The sequence below is a fragment of the Arvicanthis niloticus genome, chromosome 6 (genome assembly GCF_011762505.2).
Source record: "Arvicanthis niloticus isolate mArvNil1 chromosome 6, mArvNil1.pat.X, whole genome shotgun sequence".
NCBI lineage: Eukaryota > Metazoa > Chordata > Mammalia > Rodentia > Muridae > Arvicanthis > Arvicanthis niloticus.
Window position 1 is genome coordinate 7,701,854 of NC_047663.1, and position 27,510 is coordinate 7,729,363.

General features: G+C 50.4%; 1 protein-coding gene and 1 long non-coding RNA gene across 2 annotated transcripts; one reads left to right on the forward strand and one right to left on the reverse strand.

The window, feature by feature from the left end:
* Positions 1-2,487: 2,487 nt before the first annotated feature.
* Positions 2,488-11,301, forward strand: LOC143442617 (uncharacterized). Its single transcript, XR_013110928.1, has 2 exons — positions 2,488-3,024; positions 4,310-11,301. It is a non-coding gene; the product is annotated as an uncharacterized LOC143442617 (long non-coding RNA).
* Positions 11,302-18,245: 6,944 nt separating this feature from the next.
* Positions 18,246-25,969, reverse strand: Gpr142 (G protein-coupled receptor 142). Its single transcript, XM_034507890.3, is given in 5 exon segments — positions 18,246-19,105; positions 21,014-21,175; positions 21,991-22,033; positions 22,036-22,078; positions 25,926-25,969. Coding segments are annotated over 5 exon segments (1,152 nt in total).
* Between the last annotated feature and the right edge of the window lie 1,541 nt (positions 25,970-27,510).

Below are 27,510 nucleotides of genomic sequence, written 5' to 3' on the forward strand. Positions count from 1 at the left end.
CGTCTCTCCAGCCTACCTCTTTTTTCTTAAAACAAGTCAAAACAGAACTATTACTATTATTATTATTATTATTATTATTATTATTAGTGTATTGTGGTGTGTGTGTCTGTGTTTGTGTGTGCCATGCCACACGTATGAAGGTCAAGGGAACACTCTGAAGAGTTGGTTTTCTTCTTTACATGGATTCTGAGCATTGAACTTGGGTCACCAGGCTTATGAGGCAAGTACTTACCCACTGAGCCACCCTGAGCCACCTCTCTCCTCTTTTTTGTTTGTTTGTTTGTTTGTTTTTTGTTTTCTGTTTTCTGTTTTTTGTTGTTGTTGTTTTTTGAGACAGGGTTTCTCTGTATAGCTATTCTGGAACTCACTCTGTAGACCAGGCTGGCCTTGAACTCAGAAATCCTCCTGCCTCTGCCTCCCAAGTGCTGGGATTAAAGGCGTGTGCCACCACTGCCTGGCTAATACTCTACTTCTTAATACTATCTCATTAGGGGTTAGGTTTCAATGTGTGACCCTGGGGAGCCACGACTTTCAGACTGTAGCACAGCTGGCTAGGGATTTGCCCAGAGTCACTCAGGTAGGAGCCCACTGAGCCCTGAGGGTCCAAACTGGTTCTCAGGTTGTACTGCAAATGTGTTACTTATTGGGTCCTTTCTTCTCCCCAGGCCATCAAACTAGTTTTCCAACATTTAGTCTGCTTTTCTGTTGCTGAGACCAACTCATTGAGGCACTTCCAGGTTACAGCTCCCAGGTTACAGTGTCAACATTTTAATGCTATAACAATGTCTGCTATGTCACCAAAATACTGACTCTTGAAAAACCGATGCAATCAGTTTCCTGAGTACCCATCCAGAGACCCAGAGACGCTCTTACAACACCCAGCAGACAAGACTCTTTGACAGCAGAGTCCCTGGGACCCAAAGCCTGACAGCCCTGTTCTCCTCCAGTACCTAACTTGTTTGCTTTCCTGGTTCATTAAGTTTCTAGAACTTGGTTCTATATTCAGACCCCAGCAGTTCTAATTCCTCTGTCTGTCAATCGCATTCCCTAGTGGGATTACGTAGCCCAAGGGTGGAACCTCCCACCCTTTACCATTCTTAAGAAAACACCACCCAGCCCAGTCCCCAAACATTCTCACAGAAGTCCATGCCTCTCTTCTAGAGAGGGATGTCTAGGGCTTTGAATCTCTGCACATTGGCAGAAGGTGCCAAACTGCCCTCCGCGGAAGTTGAATTGGTTTACAATCCCACTGGTAAAGGGGAGAGCGCCCTTTCCCATTGTCAATATCTGAATGTGTTGCTGAATCTTTCAAAGTTCTGGTTGATCTGTTCTGTGGAAAATGGGCCATAGATGAAGTCGTCTTGCACTTCTTTGACCCAGAATGACAACAAACGTCTTTTTAGCGCTTGTCCCTCTGACTAGCGCTAGTAAACATCTCCTATACACACAGCGTAAGGCTATACGTCCTACTTCAGCTTCAAGATGCAGGGCTAGATGTGTGTCTGTGTCTTCCAGCTTCTTGCTGAGTCACTCCCAAGAGGGAAAGGGCAGTGAGGTACGGTGATTTCTACCCTAGGAACCACTTAGGTTTCCAGTGTGAGGACGATCTTCAACTCTGGCGTTCCTTGTCATTCCGTACCCTGGGCAGGGTAGAGAACAGTGTGAGTGGGTGGAGTAGGCCATGGGTGGGGAGGATGAGGAGCCTGGATGAACGGTAGGAAACATCTTCCCTGGAAATCGCAGGAGATGCATTTTCCGTTCCTGCTCTGCTGCTCAACACTGATGCAGGGTGAATGCCCAGAGCTGCCTGAGATAGGTCGAGATGCTCCCTAGCTGTGTGGGGAGATCTTTGTGCAAACAGATCGGCCCAGTAAGAAGCCTGGTTACCCACTGACTCTCTCTGAGTGGGTCTCAGTGTCTGTGGGGCAGCCCAAGTCAGGTTCATGTAATTCGACCCTCGTGCTGTCCTATACATCTGGCTGAGTCCTGCCAAGGCAAGAATGGACAGGAGGAGCCAGTGGCTGGATTCCTGGGCCCCTGGGGAGCCTGTAGCCTGTTATTTCCTGACTCAAACAAACGGGCAAATTTACTCTGGAAATTGCTGAGGCAGAGGTCTTCCAGAGCCCCTTAAATGATGGGCCCTGTCACTTTCTAACCCTTGGGGCATTTGACTCTATGGAGATGCTGGGCCAGTTAATCCAGCCCTCTGTCAGATTCAGAGCCAGTCAGACACCAGGAATGGGTTGTAGCGGTGGCAAGGGGCCCCATTCTAAGCTTGGCCCACTGTACCCCATGGAGGGAGGAGCAAAGCAGGTCGGGGGGGGGGGGGCTCTTTTCTATAACCAGCTTCCCAGAGCCACAGTTCAAAGTAGACTTTTCTTAGAACTGCATGCAGAGATGATCCCCCCCCCCCTTTCCTCCCTGGGGGGAAAAGCACAAGAAGTTAAGTGGTCCCTGGGGCTCCCATGAAAGGCTTAATTGCTTTCTGAGAGACCTGTCACCTTCTCTTCTCTCCTCCCACACACCACTGCCCTCCCTAGCCCTGCCCCCAACCTCTGGGGCTCTGGTTCAGGGAGCCTAAAGCTTAGGCTCGAAGCTCCTTGGCTGCCTCCCAAAGTAACCAGCAGCTATGTGCGGAACAGCAGCTTGCCTCTCCAAATACATCGCCGCACCACCTCTGCTGAAAAAAAGAACCCTATGTTTAGGGAATAAATGTGCATTTTGCTAGGAGCCAGGCACTGATCGACAGCAGATGGATGGTGGCCCAGACTGGCTGAGTGGGCCAGACTTCAGTGCAAGCAGACGGGTGTGAACTAGGATGAGGATGGAGCCAGCCGAGGAAATCGAAAACCAGGACGGCTGGAGGTTTGCATCCCCAGAGCCTTGTCAGCATCTCCGTGGCTTGATGCAGTTGAAAGCCACTCAGAGGAATGTGTCTTAGGAAGGGCATGCTAAAGAAAATCACAAAGAGACCACAGACTGCGAGTTCAGATACCTTAGAACTCATTTCTGGTGGCTCAGCAGGTAAGAGCACTGACTGCTTGCTCTTCTAGAGGACTGGGGTTCAGTTCCCAGAACCTACCCCATGACAGTTCTAAGGGATCCAGTGTCCTCTCTTGACCTCTGTAGGCACCAAGCACATACATGCTAACAAAACACCCAAACATGGGGCTGGAGAGATGGCTCAAGAGGTTAAGAGCACTGACTGCTAATGACCTCCCGTGATTACATTAGGCCCACTCAAACAATTATTCTATATAAAGATTTATTTATTTTGTGGGTATGAGTGTTTTGCCTGCAAGTATGAACGTTTGCCATGTGTGTTCCTGAAGGCCAGAAGAGGGTGTCAGATGTATGATTATAAGCTGTTGTATAAGCGTCGGGACTCAAACCCAGGTCCTCTGGGAGAATATCAAGTCCTCTTAAGTTCTGTGCCATTGCTCCAGCGCCAGGATGGTGTTCATTAAATCAAAAGTGACTTCCGTTTTCTGCCTGAAGGGCTACTCACTGGGATGCAGATGGGCCTGGCCACAGCCTTTGCCATATACAGGGGCCATCTGGGAACAGAGAGGAAACGTTCCTTTCTTCTGCCAACTCCTCTCTCAAAGCCTCATAAAGACTGCACTCCCTCAGGAATAGGCTCAGGGTGGACTAGAACACGCTGACGTCAGAGAGACACTCCTGACCCTGCCATTGGGGAGTCTACTAGACCCTCCTTCCTTCTTAGGCAGGCCCAGACCCAGTGACTGTAGGCTACAGGACTTGACAGCTCCTCGGCCATTTCCTGGCCCACTTTTAACCTAGTCCAAAGTTGTAGCACCTGAGGCTGGAGAGATGGCTCAGTGGTTAAGAGCACTGACTGCTCTTCCAGAGGTCATGAGTTCAATTCCCAGCAACCACATGGTAGCTTCTTCTTTGATGCCCTCTTCTGGTGTGTCTGAAGACAGCTACAGTGATTTGTTTCCATAGATGGTCTAACACTAGAAAGGACAGGGGAGCTGGATGATCCCACTTGTGAGGCTCCCCCACCTCAACATGGCCTCTTGCCAGACTCTTGGCTTCTAGGTTCCTTAGCGGTCTCTATTGTATCTCCAGGGGTTTTTAAAAGCTCCTTCCCCAACTCTTTGTAGCAAAGCTTACTGGCCTCTGCTCTCCCACCCGGCTCCTCCCCCCACTCCAGTTATACAAGAATGTGGGCACCTGTAGCAACAAGCTCTTGGAATGTTTTCTTAGCTGTAGGGGGCGTGGAGGATCCTGGGGTGCCAGAGAGCAAAAGGACCCTTTTGTGACTTTCCTTCCTCACTGCCAGGAGCCACCATCCTGTTCCACATTTATCATCTGTTGCTTCTCCTCCCTGAGGACTTTTGTGTCTTGAGGAATTTCAACAAGGTCCCTCTGTCTCGATGCAACACCAGATGCTTGGCTTCCCGTGAGACACCTGTGTGGGCTTCCACTTTCCTTTCTCCTGGATGCCATGGAGAGCAACAAAAGCCATGGCAGTATTTTCAGAAGGCATTAGGACCACAGGTAGTTGAAGAGTCCAGGGAGACCCCAAAATTATGAAAGGTTTATACTGCAGACTACAGAACCAGCATGAACAGGAGACCACACAAGTCAGCAGTGAGATGCCTGTGTCTCTGCCTGTCTTACCTTTGCTTCCTTTCAAACCCAAGATGCTGCCTTCATGCCAGATGGCTTGCCCACCCCCACCCCAACCCCCACCCCGTGTGTTGGTCAAGTACTGTGTTAGGTGTTGAGAATTGTATGGGCAACCCACAGGCTCATCTGGACTCTGTTGGGAGCTGGCTTTAGGGATAGGTGAGACGGAGGAACACTGGGGAATCCAGAAACCAGGCCATGCTGAGCTACAGGATTCATCCTGGAGGCCTAGGAAACCACTAGACAACTTTATGCTGTTACAGAGTCAGGACTGCTTCAGGAAAGATGACAGACCGCAGAGAGGAGGCGATCTGCTACCAACATCCTGCTGATGTGACAAAGGCCCACTGGCAGGATCTCCCCATCAACACCCATAATCCACTATCTATTCGGAATGGAAACAGCATTCTCCCTTTGCCAGTCTGACTCGGCACTGAGCAACTAGTTCAAGTGTGTTGTTATAGCATTTTGTCATTCTGTCTCCACTAAGCCTTCTGGCTTCTAGACAAACATCCACCATCCTGCAACTCTACCCTCTTGGCACCCTTAAACCTCTACATTGTCTCTCCTGCCTCTGCCTGCCTAGCAAGCGACATGGCATTTCCCCCCTTAACCCCTACTGGACTTTCTGCAGAAAAGGAGAGAGGGGGAGGCCGATGATGTCTGTAAGGCTAACCAGTATAGTGGGAGCTTCCACCCCAGGACCCTCCCTGCTTTGAGCTCTGCGAAGGTCCCTTTCTCAGCTAAGCACTTACTAAGAGGGATGCTGTTTCATTTCTGTTGCTGTGATAAGATACTCTGAACAAAGCAACTTAGAGAAAAGAGGTCCTGACCCCACTCCCCAGCCGACTCCCGGGTCACACTTCCAGGTTACAGTCCATCAATGAAGGGAAGTCACAATGGCTGGGGACAATTAGTCACATTGTAACATTGTATCCATCCACAAGCAGCAGGATGCAGAGACTGCCAAGTTCAGCTCCTTCTCCCTCTTTCCTTTCCTCCTCCTCCTCCTCCTCCTCCTCCTCCTCTTCTTCTTCTTCTTCCTCCTTCTTCTCCTCCTTCTCCTCCTTCTTCTTTTTCCCCTGTTTGGCTTTACAAGGCAGGGTTTCTCTGTGTAGTCCTGGTTGTCCTAAAACTTGATCTGTAGACCAGGCTGGCCTCAAACTCTGAGGTCCACCTGCCTCTGCCTCCCGAGTGCTGGATTAAAGGCATGCACCACCATGCCTGGCTTCGCTTTTCATTGCATCCAGGGTCCAGTCTATGAAACCATGTGACCCAGGTTCAGGGCAGTTCTTCCCACTTTCTTTAACCTAGTGGAGCCAATCTCTCAGATTCACCCACAGGCCAAAGTAATATAGACAATCCCTCGGTGAGACTCCCTTCCCAGCTGAGTCCAGACTCTATTAAGTTGGTATTAACCAATACATACACACACACACACACACACACACACACACACACACACACAAACACATAGACACACACACACACTGATCTAGACAGAGACTACCTACAACAATCTCACAGGGAGTCTTGGATCCCTAAGACTGTATACAAACTCCCAGCTCACCCCAAACCCCACCCCCCACCCCCCACCCCGAGTGATAGCCAGCAAGGCTGTGATGGAATGTGCAGACACTACCCTTGGCTGGACTCACTCAGGTGATGGGCTGCATCCTGTATAACAGGCTGGCTGAGTGTCCTCAGGTTCTGGGATTGGAGAAGCAGTCCTCTGCATTGGTTGGGGAAGTATTCAGCCAGGGGCAAACAGAACCAAGCTTTGGAACAATCAATAGCCTGTCCGGTACCTTCTCCCTTTGTAGGAGTTGCTGTTCACCCTTAGGGGAACTGGGGATGAGGAAGGCTGAAGTAGTAGGAATCCTACCAACTGCCACACAGGAAGTGGTTTCTGCTTTTTTTTTTTTTTTTAATTATGTTCACAGAACCAAGGCACCACCTGTGTGCACCTGACCAGGGGAGCCCAGGGGAGCCTGCCTTAATCCTGGCTTTTCTTGGCCTCTAAAGAATCCAGATGACAAAAGGTTGGGTTAGATTTCTTGGGTCAGTGCCTGCTTCTGCTTCCCAGATGCAGAAACTGGGCCTTTAGGAGGGGTGGTGGCCAAGGCCACAAGGCAAAGATAGGACAAGTCAGGTCACCCAGCTCTGAGGTCACCTAACGGCCAGGTATCACCAGCTCCCCATGGCTGGTGCCTACAAGGTGAGTCTCTTACCCTTGTAACCACAGACAAAAGGGAATCCCTAGAGTTACATGGGCCAAGGGACTGAGACTGTGAGGGTGTCATGGAGTTCTGTCCACTCATATCTGAGGCTTGAGTTCCTCATTACTGGAGTTATTAATATCGGAGCCTGGTCCCTGTCAGCTCTCATAGGCTAGTCTCTATCCGCCATCTTCATCAGGTCAATTAGAAAAGCCATCTCGAAGACTATAGAAAGTTGATTTATTCAATGTGGCTGTAGTGGGGAGAGGAACAAAGAGGATTCTGCACTCTCCCCCATCTCAGCTCCTCCCCCTCTCTCCTTCTCTCCCTCTCCCTCCCCAGGGTTTCTCTGTTTAGCCCTGGCTATCCTGGAAGTCACTCAATAGACCAAGCTGGTCTCAAACTCAGAGATCCCTCTGCCTCTGCCTCTGCCTCTGCCTCTGCCTCTGCCTCTGCCTCTGCCTCTGCCTCTGCCTCTGCCTCTGCCTCTGCCTCTGCCTCTGCCTCTGCCTCTGCCTCTGCCTCTGCCTCTGCCTCTGCCTCTGCCTCTGCCTCTGCCTCTGCCTCTGCCTCTGCCTCTGCCTCTGCCTCTGCCTCTGCCTCTGCCTCCTGAGTGCTGAGATTAAAGGCGTGCGCCACCTGCACATCTGAGATCATTCTATAGTTACATCATTAGATGATTTCGCCCCCCTTCTGCCCTCAGGTTTAGGTTGAATGAGGGTAAGCGGTGTGTACGACTAGCAATCCTGGGTAAGGTGCCTCGTATAGCATCGTCGCCTGGACCCCAGTCTCCTCGACAAGCTGTCAGAGCTGTGTGAAATCTCTTTCTGGGAGATATGTTCCTCCTCTGCCTGGCACTGGATTCTCAGGGAAATTCCAAGTTGTCGGGAAACCATGGCTTTGGTAGTTACAAGGAGGGGCGCTAAACAACCCTTTCCCAGGAATCTCCTAAGTCCACTGGGAAACACAGATATTTACAATTATGAGGCAGTAACAAAAATAATTGTACAGTTGGGGGTCACCACAGCATGAAGAGCTGTATTAAGGGGTCACATTAGGAAGGTTGAGATCCACTGCTCTAGAGTGTCTTTTGCCAGAACCTCAGGCCAGTGTTTAGCAGGATATGTCCTCCTGTACGGTTTGAGTCAGGAGGTTGGACAGGTCTAGAGCAGACTATTTGCCCTCCCTCTCCCAGAGGCAAGGCCAGGGAGAAGGGATTTATACTCTTCAGTCTCACTGTGATTGGTCCAGGAAGCCACAGAGTGAGTGAACAGAAAACATAGCTGTTTTAATCCTGGGGCCCTCATTCTGTTTGCATCTCTATGAGCTTCTCTCATAGAGATCATGAAAATCAGCTGTTGAGACTCTAGCCAAAGCCCCAAAGCAGAAGTTGAGGGCAAGGCACAAAAAGACTCACCTCCCAAAGCCTGGAGATTGGGCTAAAAGGACTGACAACCTCAGAACCGAGGTGGGAGGGTTCTACCCCCACAATGTGTGCGTGCGTGTATGTGTGAATATACATGTGTGTGCCTGTGTGCATGTATGCATGTGCAACTGTGCATGTGTGTGCCCGTGTGCAAGCATGTGTGTGTGCCTGTGTGCATGCATGTGCAAGTGCACATGCACGTGCGTGTGCATGGGTGATCATATGAACATGCACATGTGTGATTGTCGGTGCGGAAGCCAGGGGACAACCGTGGATATCATTTGTTCCTCAGCCACCAGCCGTGTTTGTTGATTTTAATGGGTTGGTCAGATGGCTCAGTGGGTGGAGGTGCTTGCCCCACAAACTGACAATGTCAATTCAGTGCCTTGATCCCTCTCTGTAAGGACAGGAGAGAACTGACCCCACAGAGTTGACCTCTGAGCCCATGAGCAAGCTCTGGCACTCACACATTCCCTAACCAGACGTAAACTTTTTGTTTATTGTTGGTGTGTATTTGAAGGATATAGGGGCGAGTACGCACGCCACAGCTTGTGGTCTCGGGTCGGTTCTCGCCTTTCATCTTATGTGGGTTTCAGGAATCAAACTTATGATGTCAGCATTGTGCCTTTACCCACTGAGCTATCCCTCGCTCCACTCATCCCTGTATCTATCTATCTATCTATCTATCTATCTATCTATCTATCTATCTATCTATTCTTCCTTCCTTTTCTTTCTTCTTTTTAATAAGTTCTTTCACTGGCCTGGAACTCCACCAAGCAGGGCACTCTGACTGGCCATGGAGGCCCAGGGATATGCCTGTTTCTCTTTCCCCAACACTGAGATTGCAGGAATAAGTCACCACACCCAGATATTTCTAACATGGGTTCTGGGGACCAAACTTGGGTCCTTTCACTTGCCAGTTGAACTCCTTATCATCTGAGCTACCTCCCAGGCTCTCTTTATTTTGTTTCACAAATGGTCTTAACAGGTAGCCCTGGCTAGACTGGAATTTGCTATGTAGACCGGGCTGACCTCAAACTTATGGTGACCCTGCTGCCTCTACCTCAGCCTCACCAGGACTGGATTACAGGCTTGTGCTACCACACTATCAAGACTAGAAAAAGTAATGTTCCCTCATCAGGGAAGTCAATATAGACTCGATCCAGGATGGGCCAGGCCTGGATATATGGCTGATGATTCCTGGATCACTTCTGGATGGGCCTAGGGCTCACCCTGCCAAATAGAATCTCTGCCTCCTAAAGGGTCAGGTACCCCAGGGCCAGGGCCATTGGTCAGGGGAAAGCACCTCAGGGCAGTGGGGGGTTGTCTGGATCTGCCTGCTGTGTTCCTTTCACTCCAAAAGAGGAAGAAGGAAGCCATGGGGAGGGTGATCAGACAACTGGACCAAGCCCTTTGTCCTAGTCTCTGAGGCCAAGGATATATATTATATGTGGGTTCTGGGGAGGGGTGCAGATATTGCTAGTAACTAAACAAACCATCCTCCTTGTGAGGTGAATAGCCAGCTGCCTCTTTACCTGGAGCCCCTGGGTGAATTCAGGTGGTCCATCAGTGTCCATGCTGTCTACCTACAGGTCCACCAGACAGTTAGTTCATCTAGGGCAGGACCCCTGGAGTGCTTTCAGTGAAGGCCACAGAACTTCCTTCTCTGTCCTTCTGAGTCACCATGACCTGGCTACTTCCCAAAGTGAAAGCACAGGTCTGAGAGTGTGGGCACCCCGACCGGAAGAGACTCTCAAGGCAGGTATTCTGTCTTACTCCATTCCCTAGCCTGGGGTTCCAGGACCTTTCCCAGCAGCAGGAGCGCCCACAACCAGCCCAGGCCAGTCACATGCACCCATGGCATGCTTTGCTCCCAATCTTCTTTCTCACAATTCTTCCACGTCCCCAAGGAACTGAGTAAAGAGCATGTGCTTCCCTCATGAGACCCTGAAGTTCCGAGAGCACAGCCTATGCTTGAAGCCAGCTCAGTACCCAGTACCTGCTAGCCTACCCTGCACCATCTGGCTACCTTCAATAACATTTGGCCTTCTCCCACCCTCTGGGAGGCGTGACAAGCCAGGACATCCTGGCTGGCATTCCTGTGATGCTCACCCTCCCTGCCCTGCTAAATATACATCAAGGGGGAATCTGAGAAGGAGCTACCACAGACAGGATTAAGTCTTCTCCTGGCCAAAAGCCATGAGGGCAGCTGGGCTTCTAGAAGGACCCCAAGGTTATTCTCAGAGAGGTCTTAAAAACAGCTAGGGAGATGGAGGTCCAGGTTCCTCACACCAGGTAAGACAAATGGGGTCAGGGGGTTGCAGAGTAGGCCTGGCCTGTAGGAAGGAGACAAGCAGTGCTTCATTGCCTCTCCTGTACCCAATTACTGGAGGAAGGAAACCTACTAAAAAAAAAAAAAAAAAAAAAAAAAAAGCAGGCGGAGACTCCACTGCTCAAATATCCTAACCCACTTATCCTAGAAAGAAAGAGCTGGACTGCCCCCTTTGGGTTTATTTGGCTAACCCTTCTGCATCACAGTCTATCACTGAGGAAAGCTGAGGCAGGAAGCGCTGTTGACTGGCTTGCTCTCCATGGCTTGCTCAGCCTGCTTTCTTCAACAGCCCAGGACTGCCTGCCTAGGGATGGACTGTCCACAGAGGGCTGAGCTCACCCACACCAGCCATTCATCCAGAAAATGACCCCACAGACTTGCCTACAGGCCGGTGCAATAGGTGCATTCTCTCAGTTAAGATTCCCTCTGTCCAGATGACACTAGCTTATGTCAAATTGACAGACAGACAAACAAACAAACAAAAAGTTGATTTCTTTTTCTGGCTCCTACCTATTTATTTATATACTTGTTGTTATTTCAAGACTTATATCTCTTATATCTCAGGTTAACTTTGAACTTGCTATGTAGCTGAGGCTAGCCTGGACTCCTGACCTTCCTGTACCTCCCAAATGCTGGGATTATAGGCATATGCTTGTGGACCATCATACCTGTCTTGTTGTCATTTTTAATTCAGCGCTGGGCAGGCACTCTACTGACTAAGCTAAATCTCAAGGTCTGTCTGTCTATCTGTCCATCCGTCTGTCTATCGTATCTATCTACCTATTGTCTGAGCCGGGGCCTTTGTATATAGCTCAAGCTAGCTTCAAACTCATTACATATCCCATGCGGTTCTCAAACTTGTGATGCTTTTCTCTCAGCCTCCCCGTCCTAAGCTTATAGGCACTTACCACCTCCAGTCTTCTAGGCTCTTTGAATAGAATCTGGGGACTCTGGAGAAAGGTCTCAGCTGGAGTGGGGATGGATATGCCATCCCAGACCTGGTGATGCTTGAGTCTGCCTACAAGGCTTGCCCACACGAGGAACTACGAGGAACTACGTGAATTAAGCAGCCTATCATAAGGGGGCGGGGGGGGGGGGACTCCTTCCTGCTTTGGGTGGAGAAGAGTCCCAGCAGAGACTGGGGGGGGGGGGGGCTCTCCGGGGATAACAGAGATGGGGTTGGGATGCCAAGAGCCGATTCTTTTCTACCTCCGCTCCTAACTCACCGCGGATGACGCACCTTCCTGTCAGGTTCAAACTCCCTTGGAGAACAAGATACCCGTGTGATGCTCAGGACAGAATCCATACTCATGAGGGGGTGTAAGTGATCTCATGGAGATGATGGGTTGGGGTAGAGCAAGTGAGACCCCAGGGACCCTGACTGGACCCAATGAACCCAGATGGACTGAACTCCCCGTGGTGGAAAGAGAAATCACTATTGCTGAGGTCAGCAGGAGGACCTGGACCCCCGCTGGTGGGAAGTTAAGGATGAAAGGAGCCTTCTTCAAACAGCCGTGCTCAGGAAACCATTCTGTGTGAACGTGCGCGTGCGTGTGCGTGCGCACGTGTGAAAAGGGTGGTGGAGGGGTGTGACTTCAGGATGGATGCAAAGACAGGGGGACAGCTGACCCTTTCCGCCCACTAATTCCCCACTAGCAGTGGGCCCTGAGCCAGTCACTTGGATGTCCTTATAAAAGCCAGTTGAAAGAGCCTCTGACTCTTGACGAGTCAGCCAGACAGTCCTGCAGCGCCCCCTGCTGGCTGAGCCAACAGGGGCGTCGGGTATCAAGACTGTAAAGAGCCCATGCTCTCGCCTAATGAGCGATTGGAATCCCTAGATACTCTCACACCAATGCTAAGGGTCCCAGTTCAGAAGTTAGGACTGGGACTATAGCTCAGCAGTGGAGTGCTTGCCTAGCATGCAAGAGGCTCCAGATTTCAGCTTCAGTGGGAGTAGGGTGTGTGTGTATGCGCGTGGGTGAATGGACTCACCAGCGTTAGTTTGGGGTGTGCTGGCTGGTTCAAAAGGTCATCTTCAACTAGACAATGAGTTTGAGGCCAGCCAGGGCTACATGAGACTCTTTCTCAAGAACAAAACAAAAAGGTGAGTCTGTCAGTCAGCACCCTGACCCTGGACTTCGGAGCTGAGGGACAATTCACTTCTGTTGTTGTTCGAGCCACAGTCTGTCCAACTTTGTGATGTCAGTCTTAGAAAATAAATGAGATGGGTCCAGAAAACTGTTCTTCATCCAACTTCCAATCAAACCGGTAAAAGCCATATAGAGATTTGGGAAGAGCCAGGCATCCGTGGCGCATGCGTTTAGTCCCAGCACTGGAGAAGCAGAGAGGTGGATCTCTGAGTTCCAGGCTAGCCTCGTCTACAAGACAGCCAGGGCTATACAGAGAAACTCTATCTCAAGACACCTCTTTCAAAAAAATACTTGGGAAGAAATGGGAGACCCTTGACAAGTAAGCGTCCCCCAAAGCTAATTTAGCTAAGTGATAGTCAACATGGCCTACTGCCATGTGGTCACTAGGAAGCTAGGACCGTAAGGAAGGACTTGATGATTCCAAAGTGAGATTTCCATCAGTCAAGGTATTTCAGCAGTTTTGGGGTTGGGAGAGAAGGGGAAGGACAAACTGGTTGGGGGGGGGACCTCTCCCCTCCCGCCACTTGAGAGTTTATCAATAAGAAAAGCTAGCTGAGTGGTGGTGGCACATCCCCTTAGTCCCAACATTCAGGAGGCAAAGGCAGGTGGATCTCTGAGTTTGAGGATAACCTGGTCTACAGAGTGAATCCAGGACAGCCAGGGCCACACAGAGAAAGCCTGTTTTGAAAAACCAAGGGGGAGGGGGGACTGGGCAGTGGTGGCGCACGCCTTTAATCCCAGCACTTGGGAGGCAGAGGCAGGTGAATTTCTGAGTTCGAGGCCAGCCTGGTCTACAGAGTGAGTTCCAGGACAGCCAGGGCTACACAGAGAAACCCTGTCTCGAAAAACAAAACAAAACAAAACAAACACAAAAAGCAGGGGAGGAAATGCTTAAAAGAAGGTGTGAAGGTTCACATGGTGACAGTGACCTCAGTACCCAGGCAGCTATGGTAGGAGAATCTCTCTATTCTCCTGCCAGGTCCAGGTCATCCTGAGCTACATTGTGAGGTCTGATGTCGACACCCTTCCCCTGAATCCTTAGACAAAAACGCACAAAGAAACAACAGATCTTTTGGTGGGGTAGATTGATTTTTTTTTCTATATAGCCCAGGCTGTTCTCAAACTCATGATCCTCCTGCCTCATGCACTAGGATTACAGGCGTGTGCCAACATGCCAGGCTAAGAGCAGATATATGACAGCCCTTGTTCTTTATATTTCCATGATGCACCTAACAAAATGATCTGATTGACTTTCAGATTTACATTTATTTATTTATTTATTTATTTATTTATTTATTTATTTTTGAGACAGGGTCTCACATAGCTCGGGATAGCCTCACACTCCTTACCTAGCTGAGGATGACCTCGTACTCCCGACACCCCTGCCTTCACCTCTCTAATATTGAAATTACAGGTGTGTATGATAGCATTTCGCCAGGCTACAAAAATGTTGAAAGTCGTGACCCAATGAATTTTCTCCTTATTTTGAAAATCTTTTTAAAAACTTGTTTTGTATGTGTGTGTGTGTTGTGCAGTCAGTCATATGTGTGCAGTCATGAACACATGTGTGTATTCATGTGTGAGTGTATGTGCACTGTGTGTTTTCCCATAGTCTATCTTACATATGGAGGCAGGGTCTCTCTCTCTCTCTCTCTCTCTCTCTCTCTCTCTCTCTCTCTCTCTCTCTCTCTTTGGTTTCTTTGTGTATCCTTGGCCATTCTGGAACTCACAGAGACACACCTGCCCCTTCTGAGTGCTGGGACTCAAGGCATGCTCCACCTTCACCGGGGAGAGGCAGTCTCTTGAACCTGGGGCTAGGCAGTTTGGTGAGTCTAGCTAGTCAGCCTGCCCTGAGGCTTTCCTGTTCCCATTTCCGGTGTGTTCAGATTACTCTTCCTTCAGGCCATCCAGCCTCCATCCCTCACACTTGTGTACTGAGCACTTTACCCTCTGAACCATCTCCTCAGCCTCAGATTTTTTTTACTTATTTTTTAGACAGGGTCTGGATAGGCTAGCCAGTCCATGTCTGTTTCCTGGACTCAAAGAATCCTTCTGCTTCAGCCTCCTAAGAAGCTGAGGCCACCTGTGTGCCCCTCGGTGCCTACATCTTATGTGTTTTATTAGGGAAACTTGATACTAGGTCCCAAGTCTGTTAAAAAGTTAGAAACAGGGCAAAGCATGCCTGGGCTGCCCTTTCTCTGCAGAATACCTGGCTCTTGCTGGGTGGACTAGGAGTTTGCAAGAGTTTGCTGGCTTGAGTTTTAGCATTGCTCTGGACCAGCGTTTGCCTATGGGCATGGCAGTTAACTGTCCTGTGCTCCTCCCTTCCACAGTGAGAATAAGTGGTCACGGTACTTCAATGTACAGGCTGTTTGAAAACACATGTATTACTCAGCCTGTGAAGACAAATGGGGTCATCTTTGAGACACCGATTTCTGGTGTCTCAGAAAGTCCCCATATATGCAGGTCTCTATCTGCCTCAACAGCACCTCTCCAACCATCTGGGGCAAGTTTCTGGTTTTTCCAGTGCTGGGGGGGGGAGGGGGGGGGGAGGAAGGAGGAGGGATGTAGGTGAGAACATTGTCTTCTCTGGTTTCCCTAGGGATGGTAGCATCTGACATTCGGAAGAAGCATCTTGTAGCTAAGCCCAGCCCCCTGGTGTGGTTCTCATTGCTGACTCTGAAGACATTGCTGGCTCCTGATCTTGGACACTCTCTTGTTTCAAGGGTTTCCCACCAGAGAGTCAAAAAAAAAAAAAAACAAAACAAAAAAAAAAACAAAAAAAAAAACAAAACAAAACAAAAAAACAAAAAAAAAAAAAAAAAAAAACAAAAAAAAAAACCAAAACCTCAGTGTTGGGCTGGAGAGATAGCTCAGTGGTTAAGAGCACTGACTGCTCTTCCAGAGGTCCTGAGTTCAATTCCCAGCAACTACACGATGACTCACAACCACTTATAATGTGATCTGATGCCCTTTTCTGGCACACAGGTATACATGCAATTCACATATACATAAAATAAATAAATCTTTAAAAAACCCCAAAACTCAGTATTTCATTTGGCTCAAAATCAAGAATAACTTTTGCTTTCTTCCCAGAGACTCCATGTGGGGTGTGGATGGATTGGTCTGAACTGAGGCAGACACCATTCCTCTTGGGGCTCCCTCTTCCCTGCTTGCCTTCCCTTGCACCCCCTCTATCCTTAGCAGAAAACAGAGCTCCAAGCACCTACCTGTTTGGTTTCAGATCCAGACTGAGGTGCGTATTTTACATATCAAAGCAGACCTGGCCTCCAGGCTCTCTGAGCACCCCTCAGTCTCTACCTGGCACACCCTGCCCCAACCCTGAGCTTTTCCAGCCCAGGGGCTGGGCTGCCTTTCCTCCAGAGGCTCCTCCCTATATAATCCAGACATTTGGTCTCTCCTCTTCCTCCTCCTCTTCCTCCTCCTCCTCTTCTTCCTCCTCCTCTTTCTCCTCCTCTTCTTCCTCCTCCTCCTCTTCCTCCTCCTCCTCTTCTTCTTCCTCCTCCTTCTCTTCTCTCTGTGCATGTGACCTTTCTCTCTCCCTCCCCTATCCCCCCCCTTCCCCTTGATGACTTTTCTAGCCTCGGCAGTGAACTTCCCCACCCTTGAGCAGCTTCCCAATAAATTTGTCTTTAATATAATCTAATCTGGCTTGAATTGGCTCGCTTCACCAGTGGAGAAACGACCTAACACACCCTGCCCTGCACACATCTGTGTGTGTGCAGCGGAGACTCTGATGCCCAGTGCCCACGGTGGCAGTACACGCCCATCTCATGCAGCCTTTGGATCAGCTCCCAGAGTTCCAGCCTTTTCCTACATCTCAGATCTGGTGGGTTAGAGCCCCTATCACAGGGTACAGTCAGAAACATCCTGCCCCATCCCCAAAGACCTAAAGCAGCGGCCAACACACTCCAGTACATCAAAGCTTCATCAAGACCAGAAATCAGTACAAGTAACTCTGCCACTACATGAATGTGACACTGCTGGGGACAATTTTCAGGGAATGGTGGCTGGGGATGAAGGATGCCAGCTGTTGCCCTCTTTCCGGGTGTGGCTGAAGGCTTATGCCTGAGTGTCTTAACTCCCTGGACAAGTGGTGGGGGTTGGGGTGGGGGTGGGGGTGGGGGTGGGGGCGGAGCATTTATTCTTCACCAACTGTGTGCCTGGCCTGTGTGTCAGCTCTTTAGCTTGCTGTCATTCAGCCAGTGGTGGAAGGTAGGTGGGGGCTCAGCTCCAAGCTCCTATCAAGGAGAGAGGTCAGCTCTGCCTGAATAGGGAGCAGAAAAGGCCCCAGCTGGCAGCTAATGTGTTTACCCAAGGCCTGCAGCAGGTGGGCGGTCCATCTGTTGAGCTCTTCCTGCAGAGCCCCAGGTTGGGGTGGGGGTAGGCAGTGCCAACAGGAGGGGCTTAGCAGGGGTCAGAGACTTAGCAGGGGGTCAGAGGGGGCAGTCTTTCCAACTCCACCCACTCAGCCACTCTGCCTCCCCCCACAGTACAAAAGAAATATCTTCCTCCAAGGCTGAGGCTGGTGGTGGGGAGGTGGTGGCCTGATGTTTTAGTTTCTAGTATCCCAGGCTAGAAAATGACAAAGCAAGACTCAGACCCTGGTACTGGTGCAAGGAGAAATTCAGAACCAAATTAGGGTGTCTGAAACCAAAGGGACTGCTTCTCCCTGGCTGGGACAGGCTTGGGGATGCCCAGTGTGCATTAAGACACTGGGACCTCTGTTCCTTAACTAGGCACCACCCATTGCTCACCCAAAAACATCAGCACACACACCCCCCCCCAGCCCAGGAAAGTCCATCAATACCAGCTGATAGTTTCCTTTTTAGACTCCAACTTTACCACTGGGAGCCAAAGAGGCCACCAGTTTAGGGAGTGGGAGGCAGGCCAGGTTCACATAAATATGTGCATCTGTTCGTCTGTCTGTCAGTCTGTCCGTCCATCTTTCCTTCCACTCATCCCTTCAGCTCGCATTAGTATTTGTCCCGTATGTGCCAGGTGGAAGGCCCCTTACAAAGGAATACCTCAATAGCTGTTATGATGTGTGGGCCAGCAGAGACCTCTCTTTCCCCCCAGAAAACAGCAATTGGAATGAAGCTAACCAATAGGGTGACTAATTTCTTTTTTCTTTTTACCTGGAGCTGCCCAAAGTGGGAGCCTTTTCCCCTCCCCCAGATTGCAAAGTTGGTAAAGTTTTGATGAATACAGTTGCAAAGGTCTCCTCAGGCAGTGGTGGCACACACCTTTAACCCCAGTGCTCCGGAGGCAGAGGTAGGTGCCTCAGAGGCAGAGCCCCTCTGAGTTGGAGGCTTGCGGGCTTTACAGAGTGAGGTGCAGGACAGCCAAGGAAGCCAAAACCAAACCAAAACAATGGCAAAGGTCTCTGTGCAGGTGGCCCTGGGGCCCCTGGGATGGCTAGCCTGGCCTCTTTAGCTCTACAGCTCTGTCCCTACAGACTTCAACACAAGTTCCACCACCATTCCCTTTGGCTGTGACTTTAAGGTACAAGCCATGTGGACATCATGGATGACCTGTCGGACCATGGCTCTGAAAGTCTTGCTAATGAAACAATAGAGGCCAAAGTTGACGGCTGTGTTGAGCATGGCCAACATGTTGGCTACGTCCAAGGCCAGGTGGACCCTCCAGTCCCGGTGAACAGGAGCCACATACAGGTGGTACAGCATGACAGAAATGCGCGGTGCCCAGAGAAGAGCGAAGAGGGAGGTGACACCCAGGAGGATGGCTGTGCTCTTGCTCACCCATGGCCTCAGCCCTGTCCGGCCCCTCTTCCGTAGGCGAAGGATGATGGCAGAGTTGGTGACCAGGAAAACGCTGCAGGGAATGAAGTAGACGATGAGGCAGTGAGCCCACTTGAGGAGTTTGTCCATAGTGCTAGGAGGCTCTGCATCCCTCCACACATCCAGCCACCAGTAGAACGGAATGCCCGTCAGTAGGGTAACGCCGAGGACAGCGGCAATAGCCCGGTGGGTCCGGCCTGGGGACGAGGTGGCCCGATGGCGCAGGGGGCGGCACAGGGCGTTGTAGCGATCCACCGTGAACAAGACTGCAATCCAGACTGAGGCGTGATTGGCAGCAAACTCCAGGATGTTAGCTGTGCGTACCACAGCCTGGGGCACCTGACGGGCCAGCACAGCTCCCTGCAGGAGGAAGCCTATGAAGACGATGATCACTTGTGTGACGATATCTGAAGCTGTGAGTGCCAGGAGATAGTGGTAGGAGGGTTTCCTGGTCCTGGCGGCAAGGCGGGCCAGGGCCACTGTCGTCAGGATGTTGACTGATGGAGACCCATGTAAAGGAAGGAGAGGTCAGAGGCATCAGAAGGGGTGTTGGTATTGGGCTCCTTGAGATATTTGCATGGTCCCTCCCACCTGTCACTGCAAGGGCCGGTGTTGCCTTCTGTTTCTAATTCCCTCTTACTCCTTCCTGCAGTGCTGGGAACTGAACCCAGGGCCAGGCAAACGCTATACTACTGCAGTATGCCCCACTGCGGCAGCCTTTTTTTTTCACTTTGTATTTTGAGTCAAGGTCTCACTAAGTTGCCCTGGCTGGCCGGGAACTCACATGGTAGCTGGGTAGGTCCTGTACTTTCTATTTCTGCCTTCCCAGATCAGCTGGCCTCAAACTCCCTGTAGAGTCAAGGATGACCTTGAATCTCTGATCTTCCTGCCTGCATCTCCCAAGTGCTGAGATGACAAGTGTACGCCGCTATGCCCAATTTACGTGGTGCCGGGGATGGAACCCAGGGCTTTGTGCATGCTAGACAAACACTCAGCCAGGCGAGCCACAGCCAAGCCCTTCACCTGCCTGAAAGTATAGTCTGAGTGGCAGGTCACTCGCCTAGCATGCCACAGGTCCTGGGTTCTGTTCCCTGTACCCAATAGCTGAACAGCTTCTGTTGTAAGGAGACAGTTGCCTGAGTCCACACATCTCAGGGACAACTTGTAAGGAGACAGTGGTCTGAGTCCAGCCATCTCAGGGACAACTTCTCCATCTTGCTGGCAGGGTCAAACTAAGTTTACGTCCCCAGGGCCAGGAACCAACTCCGATTCTGGTTGGTGGAAGAAACATGCAACAATAACTTGGCACAGATGTTTATGAGTTGCAAAACTTAAATATTCCGTGATTTTTCTGGCTGTACGTTGTTGCAGTTCAGTTTCCGAGGCTGCTCTATGGCCCTGATCGATCAGTAGTGGCTTGATTATAATACGTTTTTACCACCTGCCTTGACTTGGTGTTTGAGTTATGCTGGACTCAAGCGGACCCCATGACAAAAATCAAATCAAAATGAAGCGTATTTGGCCGAGCTGCATACTGCTCAGCCTTGCCCTCTGTCACATGGATCCTGTTAGCATTCCTTCTAGGCAACAGCCAGGTGTGCCCAACTCACTATAAAAGGGGCTGCTTGATCCCTCCTCACTCTCCTGCTCTCTCTTACCCTCTTCCCCCTCTGTCCCTTCTCTCCCATTCCCCTCCCCCCCTCTCTCTCCATGTGCTCATGGCCAGCCTCTTCTCTCAATATCTCTTTCTCTCTCTCTCTCTCTCTCTCTCTCTCTCTCTCTCTCTCTCTCTCCCTCTCCCCCTCCCTCCCTCCTTCCCTCCCTCCCTCCCTCCCTCCCTCCCTCCCTCCCTCCCTCCCTCTGTGTGTGTGTATCTATTACCCTCCTCAACTCCCCTCCCTATGCCCTAAATAAACTCTATTCTATACTATATGTCCTGTGGCTGGTACTTCAGGGGGAAGCGATGCTTCAGCATGGGCCCGCAGAGACACCCCCTTCCCCCACACCTTACAGAACCTCTACCAAACATATACCTGGCTTCTTTTTCATTTTTATAAAACACAACAGAGACTATAGACCCTCTTGGTAATACTAATCTGGGTGAGCATCCGTGCTGGTTTTCCAGCTAAGTCTTTCTCAGGTGTTCTATGTCCTTCAGAGCAGAGGTGTCTTGGAATCCAGGTATAGGTTTATTTACTAGACTTAGGGGGTCCCCCCCCAAACAAATCCACTTGGCCTTTTCTACATCAATGCATACCCGCCACGCCACCCCATTCAGGCTCCACCCTGCACAGTGGCTACACAGGGTGTTCGATAGTGCCACATGGATCCTCTGTGATCTTGAGAGAATTGGGAATGGCTGAAGGAGGACCTCAATTCTGGCTTAGCCCGAGGTCCCCACTCACCAGGCAGCCCCAGGCTCAGTAGGATACTGTAATAGATGACAGGTATGATACCAGCCACACAGGGTGACCTCTCTGGGATCTCTGGCCAGTGGCCATCCACACCATCGTATCTTGGGTTACTCCCATTGACTGTAGGCAGCAGGGTCACTTGTGGCTGCGCAGCTAAGAAGGATGGAAAGGCAGAGGGACAGCAATTACTTTCTTTTCACTGGGGTTTGATTGACAGCAGTCTCTGACCGACCCCAAGGCAACTTGTATTCAATGCCTCTCCGAGCAGAGCCCTGGGACAGACCTAGGCAAATGCAGTCACTATCTCTATGGAATCTCACCCCCTCCACCCCCTGTCTGCTCTCTTATCAACGGGGAGAGTCATTGGCAGTGGCAACCTCTCTTCCCCCCACATAACCATCCCTGCCACCAAGGAAACCGGCTACTCTGTGGTAGTTGTGGACACACAGAAGCTGGAGTGGAACCGGAGCAGCTACACTTTTAATGAGGACACTGGGCAAGTCTGGCCTGGGTGGTGGCTCCCAGGCGCTGCTCAGTTCCTTGTCACAACCAGCCCCTCTCAGGAAAGATGATTAGGGTTCCCATCCTTCCTAAGCCCAAGAGTGCCCTTCCTCACAGGTTACCGTAACTGATGCTCCAATGACCCAGCCTGCCCCATGTGGACACTGAGTCCCAGAGTAAGGTGGTGCAGTTGTCTAGGGGTTAATATGAAACCAAGACCCCTACACATCAGCACTGGCCTCTAGTCACCTCAGATACATTTTGAATCTTTTTAGGATTGAACATACAGCTTTTTGTTTCCTGCTGAAGATAAATAGGGGTGGGGTGCGGGGGGGGGATCCTCCCTCCCACCTCTCGGTTCTCCCACCTCCCTATCCTACCCATCACCCTCTCCACCCCCAGCCTCACTTCCCATACCCGACCTCTATCTCACTACTTACTCCTTCTCCCATTTGAAAAGACTTTACCTGTCTCTGGTCCCTCAAGTCCCATACTTTCAGGTCTTGGGTCCCCACCCGGGTCACTAGCAGCTTTTCCTTGGGATCTCCACAGCACCTTGCAACATCACCAGCTGTGTCTCTCACACTGGCTCTCTGAGGAAGAGTTATTTGCCCCACGCTTCTCCCTGTAGCTCTGAGTCTGTTGGTACAGAGAGTGGGAGAGTGGGGGTGGGGAGACAGAGAAAGAAGGGGGAGGGCCCCAGCCATCTAGCCAGGAACTAGATGCAGTAGGAACAAAACAGTACTGTCTGGGAAGGTTTGCTGAGCAGGGGGCTTCGGGAGAGAAAGGCTAAGGTAAGTAAGGTGTCTGTGCTCAGGGGGAAGGGAAGGGAGGTGGAAGGGCAGAAAAGCAGGCCTAGCTCTGGATAGCTGTCTTGTGTGCAAGGGTCCATGGTAAACTGGCCCACTCTGTGGGGGCAGCCACACCCTGAAGTTGAGGCTCTTGCGGGAGGCTAACGGATACAAGGGGCTGATTCCATGGGTTCACCCATGATGAACAACTCTTGCTTTCCAGAGAGGAGGACATTTGTTTCTGGAAACTGGGAAATTTAGTACAAAAGCCTCAGAGGAAGGCAGCTGCAGGCAGGGCTTAGATCCCCAGAGAGGTCTCAGGAGCGAGGTTCAAAGGAGTCTCACCTGTAGACACCACAGTGGAAGGGTAGGATGAGGTCCAGGCTCCCCAGACGACGGGGGATGTTGGAACAAAGGCCATCAAGAAGCCATGTGCTGTGTTGCCCAAGGAGAAGACTGCACTGGCTGCCTGCAGTGTGAGGAGCACAGGACCCTGTGGTCCAGCAAGCTGGTTTTCTCCCCCTCTGGACGTGGTACAGCCAAGCGGCTCTCAGGAACACCATTCTCTGGTAAATAAACACCAGCCGGTGCGGTGCCGGCAACGCTGCAAAGGAGCTGGAATCTGTGGCTAGCAGCTCCCTGCACCTGGGTGAGGAGTAGCCAGGTCGGCTTACTGTGGGCATCAGGACAAACTCCAGTGATACTTACTGCCTGGGGTGCACAACTCAAGTCTATCCTGGAGTCATTTTTTATGGTTGTCTTAGTTACTTTTCTATTGCTGTGAGAAGACACCAGGACCAAGGCAACTCTTATAAAAGAAGGCATTTAAATGGGGCTGGCTTACAGTTTCAGAGGGTTGGTCCATGATCCTTATGGTGGGAGACAGACAGACACGATGTTGGAATAGTAGTTCAGAACTTTACATCTGGATCCTCAGGTAGCAGGCAGAGAGTGAGACTGGCGCTGGGCTGGGCTTTGGAAAATTCAAAGCCCACCCCCAGAAACACACCTCCCCCAACAAGGCCACGCCTCCTAATTCTTCCCAAACAGTTCTGCTCACTGTGGACTAAGCATGCAAACATATGAGGCTATGAGGGCCATTTTCATGCAAGTTACCACAGTGGTCTAGCTTCTGGAAATGTGCCAGCAACTGTGGTGGGAATGATAGTAATTTCCTGTTCCTTGAGGTAAATCCCGTGTCTAGGGCTCGAGCCAACCCACCTCATCCTAAGACTCATTTTATTCTCATGGCAGAAACTTGCTGCCTGCCCCCTGGTGGCCACACAGGGATCCTGAAAGGGTTCCACCAGGCCCCCTTGACAGCAATGAAATGGTGCTATCAGTTCAGGACAGGTCCCCAGATATAGAGTAGGGAATTCAGCTCAGAAAAAGCGAGTGTCACAGACAGACCCCGCAGACCTCCACCTCTTTGGACCACGAGGCAGGAGTGAGTCAGAGGCTGGTGTTGGGAAGGTCAGTCATGTAAGAGGGGCAAGGAGGACTACCGATTCCCTATTCCACTTGCACTTGATTTTTATTTTGTGGGAGGTAAACGTTCTGGGGAAGCTTAGGTGCCCTTCAGACAGAGCCCAGCATTCTCTGCCTTCAGACAGAGCCCAGTGTTCTCTGCTACCACTCTCCTGTGACCCACACGGATAACCAGAGCACTTGGATCAGGGGTGAGGTGAAGACAGAGCAGAGGAGGACATCTTTTCATTTGTGCCTTCAGCCGTCTTTGCCTTTGGGTCCCTCCCTATGAAAGGGACCTTTAAATCTGTCTATCTGCCTGTCTGTCTGCCTATCTATCATCTATTTCGTATTTGAAGTGGCTTGATTCACCTTTTGCAAAAGACTCAAGTTCAGTTTCCAGCATTCACGTGGGACGAGTTTGTTTTCCCAACACCCATGTCTGATGGCTCCCAACCTTCTATCTACATAACTATAAACTATATAACTATAGCTCCAGTGTCTTCTGGCCTCCAAGCATATCTCTCTCTCTCTCTCTCTCTCTCTCTCTCTCTCTCTCTCTCTCTCTCTGATATACACATACACACACACACACACACACACACACATTGCTTTTGAAGGAAATGGAGAGATGCCTCAGCAGTTAAGAGTGCTGGAGTGCTGGAAGACAAGGGTTCAATTCCCAGAACGCACGTAGCAACTCACAAACATCTGTAAACTCCAGTTTCAGGGGATCTGACGTCCTGGCTCCTGTGGGTAGTGTATGCACATGGTGGTATGTTTTGTAATGTGGTAGCATGATGAAGTGGGAGGGGGTGCCTTAGTGGGCCCATGCTGAGGCACTCCCCCCACCTACCCAGGTACCAACCATACAACGGGTCTAGTATAAAATGAAGTTTATTTGTGGCATGAGAAAGGGGGTGTGAGAAAGAAAGGGACAGAAAGAGAGAGGAGAGAGAAAGAGAAGTAGCCGGCAGGGAACATAGTGGGGGGGCAGGGAGGGAGAGATGGGGCAAACAGTCCTTTTATAGCAAGCCAGGCTCATACCTGGCTGTTGCTAGGTAACTGTTGGGTGGAGCCTAAAAGAAACACTAACACATGGTGCACAGATATATATGCATGCAAAGACCCATACATATAAATAATAAAATATATTTTTTAATTGCCTTGGAATCTTCAAGGCGAAGGTGTAGCTTTCTAGGCAGACAATGCTATATAATTCAGGGACATGTGGCTTCACACCCCATGACAGGAGATGTCATGCTTGTCAATAGCATTGAGCTACACAAAGCAAGAGCTGAAGTCCACAAGATCCATAACCAGGGGAACAGCACTGCCAACACTGACACGCCAGGGAATAGCAGTGCCTGACTGGACATAGGTTGTGACAGAGATAGGGCCACCAAGTCATCAGTAGGCACACACAGCCTGTGCAGAACTATTATATGTTTTTGTTTTAGTCCCAGGTGTGGGATATGAGGCTGTTTCAGATTGTCCGCAGCAGCTGACTATGATTTGCCTCGTGCTCTAGCAGGGGCATGAATTTGCCAGCAGCAGATAGTTTCTGCGGTAGCGTGATGTTTGGAATTCTGGGAACTTTTCAGAGGGTATATAAATGCTAGGGCCACAGAGGTGGAGGATTGCTGGTTGCTGTTGTCTGAGGTTTGCTAAGTAGCTGTGCACAAAGAAACAATAAGAAGAAATTAGATATGCTGACAGCAAAGATCAAACTTGCCCCAAGGAACTTGATGACCGTAATCAACAAGAAGTAGTCTAACAATAACGTTGCCCCCTTTTCAACCCCCGACTTTCTTCAGGGATCTCTTTCCTCTATCCTTTCTTCTCTCTTACCTGGCGTGTGTTGGGGGAGGGGGGGAGACTGAAAGGGTGGAACAAAGAAGAACTCACAAAGTAGCCAAGTCCAGCTACAGTGTTTCCTATTCTTGGTGAAGGGAGTCTCTTCCTACATTGTATCTTTGTCAGTGGCCAGGGTGGGCTGAGGATAGTCCAGAGGAAGGAACTGTGCCCCATAGGCCTGTAGCTATAACCTGGCTGTGTAAAGTGAAAGATGTTGTTATCCAACAGCAACATCTTCCTGGTCCTCAACGTCTTCAGCCATCACCAGTCCATCCATCCAGTGCTACCTGGAAGGAGCATCCATGGGCTCCACATCTGCTTGTTCCTCCATTGCTCATCCTTTGTGGCAGGCCCACTTAGCTAACTGCCTATCTGTGTTAACATACAAGGAGACCAAGGGCCATAGGTCAGCACGTTGGTAGCAGGTCACAGATGTGGTCATTGGGATTTGAATTCAGGTTCGTTCCTCCTGTTGTCTCCCCTAGGACTGTTCTATTTCACTCCTTCGCACAGTGATCTTAGGAATAAGCTGAGGCTCCATGGAAAAGAAGTCTGTGGGTCAGATGGCCAGCTGTGTTGGCTGGGGAAGGACGTGATCAAGGGTGCAGAACAGGAGAGAAGCTGTGTCACTGTGAGCTGTCCATAGCATGTGAGTGACTTTAAGGTGATCCTCTACCCTTTTGAGATGGATCTCTTATAGCCCAGGCTGGCCCTAAGCTCTCTATGTTGCAGAGGCTGACCCTGAATTCCTGATCCTTCTGCTCCCGTCTCACCAGGCCTTTCTTTTATCTTTAGTGGGTCCACTGGGTGTATTGAGCCTGGAACCTCTTTCACAGTGAAGTGAGCCATTCATGACTGGACAGAAGACATTATGAGTGTAAGGATGCTGCAGGGTAGGGGCCGTCTGGGCCTCAGGTCTACCTCTCCTCCATGTTCCCTCAAGTTCAGTGTCCGGAGTCTGCTCTTTACCTTCGCAGATTCGGAAACTCACCCTTCCTACCCACAACTATGGAAATTTCCAGTTGCCTCTAGACCCTCTTGAGATACTTCGCTACATGGAGATCATTTATTTGGGTTGACCTAGCGTCCAAGAAGAGCTACCCTGAATATATGGACCTTTATGCCCATGCTGTGCCTGCTCTGGCTGAACATAAACAAGTCCCTTAGACAGTGCATATGTACCCTGGGCAGGAAGTCACACTCCACTGCCTCCCCCCTGCTTGCAAGATCTTTAGATTTGTGCACAAAGAGTGATAGCGCTTCCAGACCATGGGGGTGGTGGGATGGATGGCAGGGAATAAAGTGTGGGGTTGTCTATCTGTCACCTACCTGGAAGACTGTGCAGGCTGAGCACTCTTCAGCCCGTATCCAGTCTCAAGACACCCCCACCCCAGACATGTACGAATATATAGCACACACATGCACACATATGCTTGCACACATGGAGAGAGGCAGAGATGAGGGAGGTTAGAATTATGGAAAGAGCCTGTCAGAGATGGGGACTGGGAGGTCTTCTTGGTAGCCTGAGACCTCCTGGTCCATCACACTTGAAATGCCAGTCATAGATAATAGTTCGGAGTATCCATGACAATCTGTTGGTTTGCTTAGGAAACAGAATGTTCAGTCCTTGGGAGTTCTGGGTCCTTAGTGGAACATGGGAGATGTCAGTGCAGGCAGACCAGGCATTGAGAGACTCTAATGGGGGTCTCCAACGAGGGGGATGAAGCATGTCTACTGAGTAACAATCATCCTTGTTGATGGGCATTGTGCATGGTAGTGACGCTGCCTCCATGGCTGGATGGCCCTGCTCCACATAGGCTCTGACTGCCTCAATTGAGCCTAGGTGTTGGATAGTCTTTGGGAAGGGTAGGC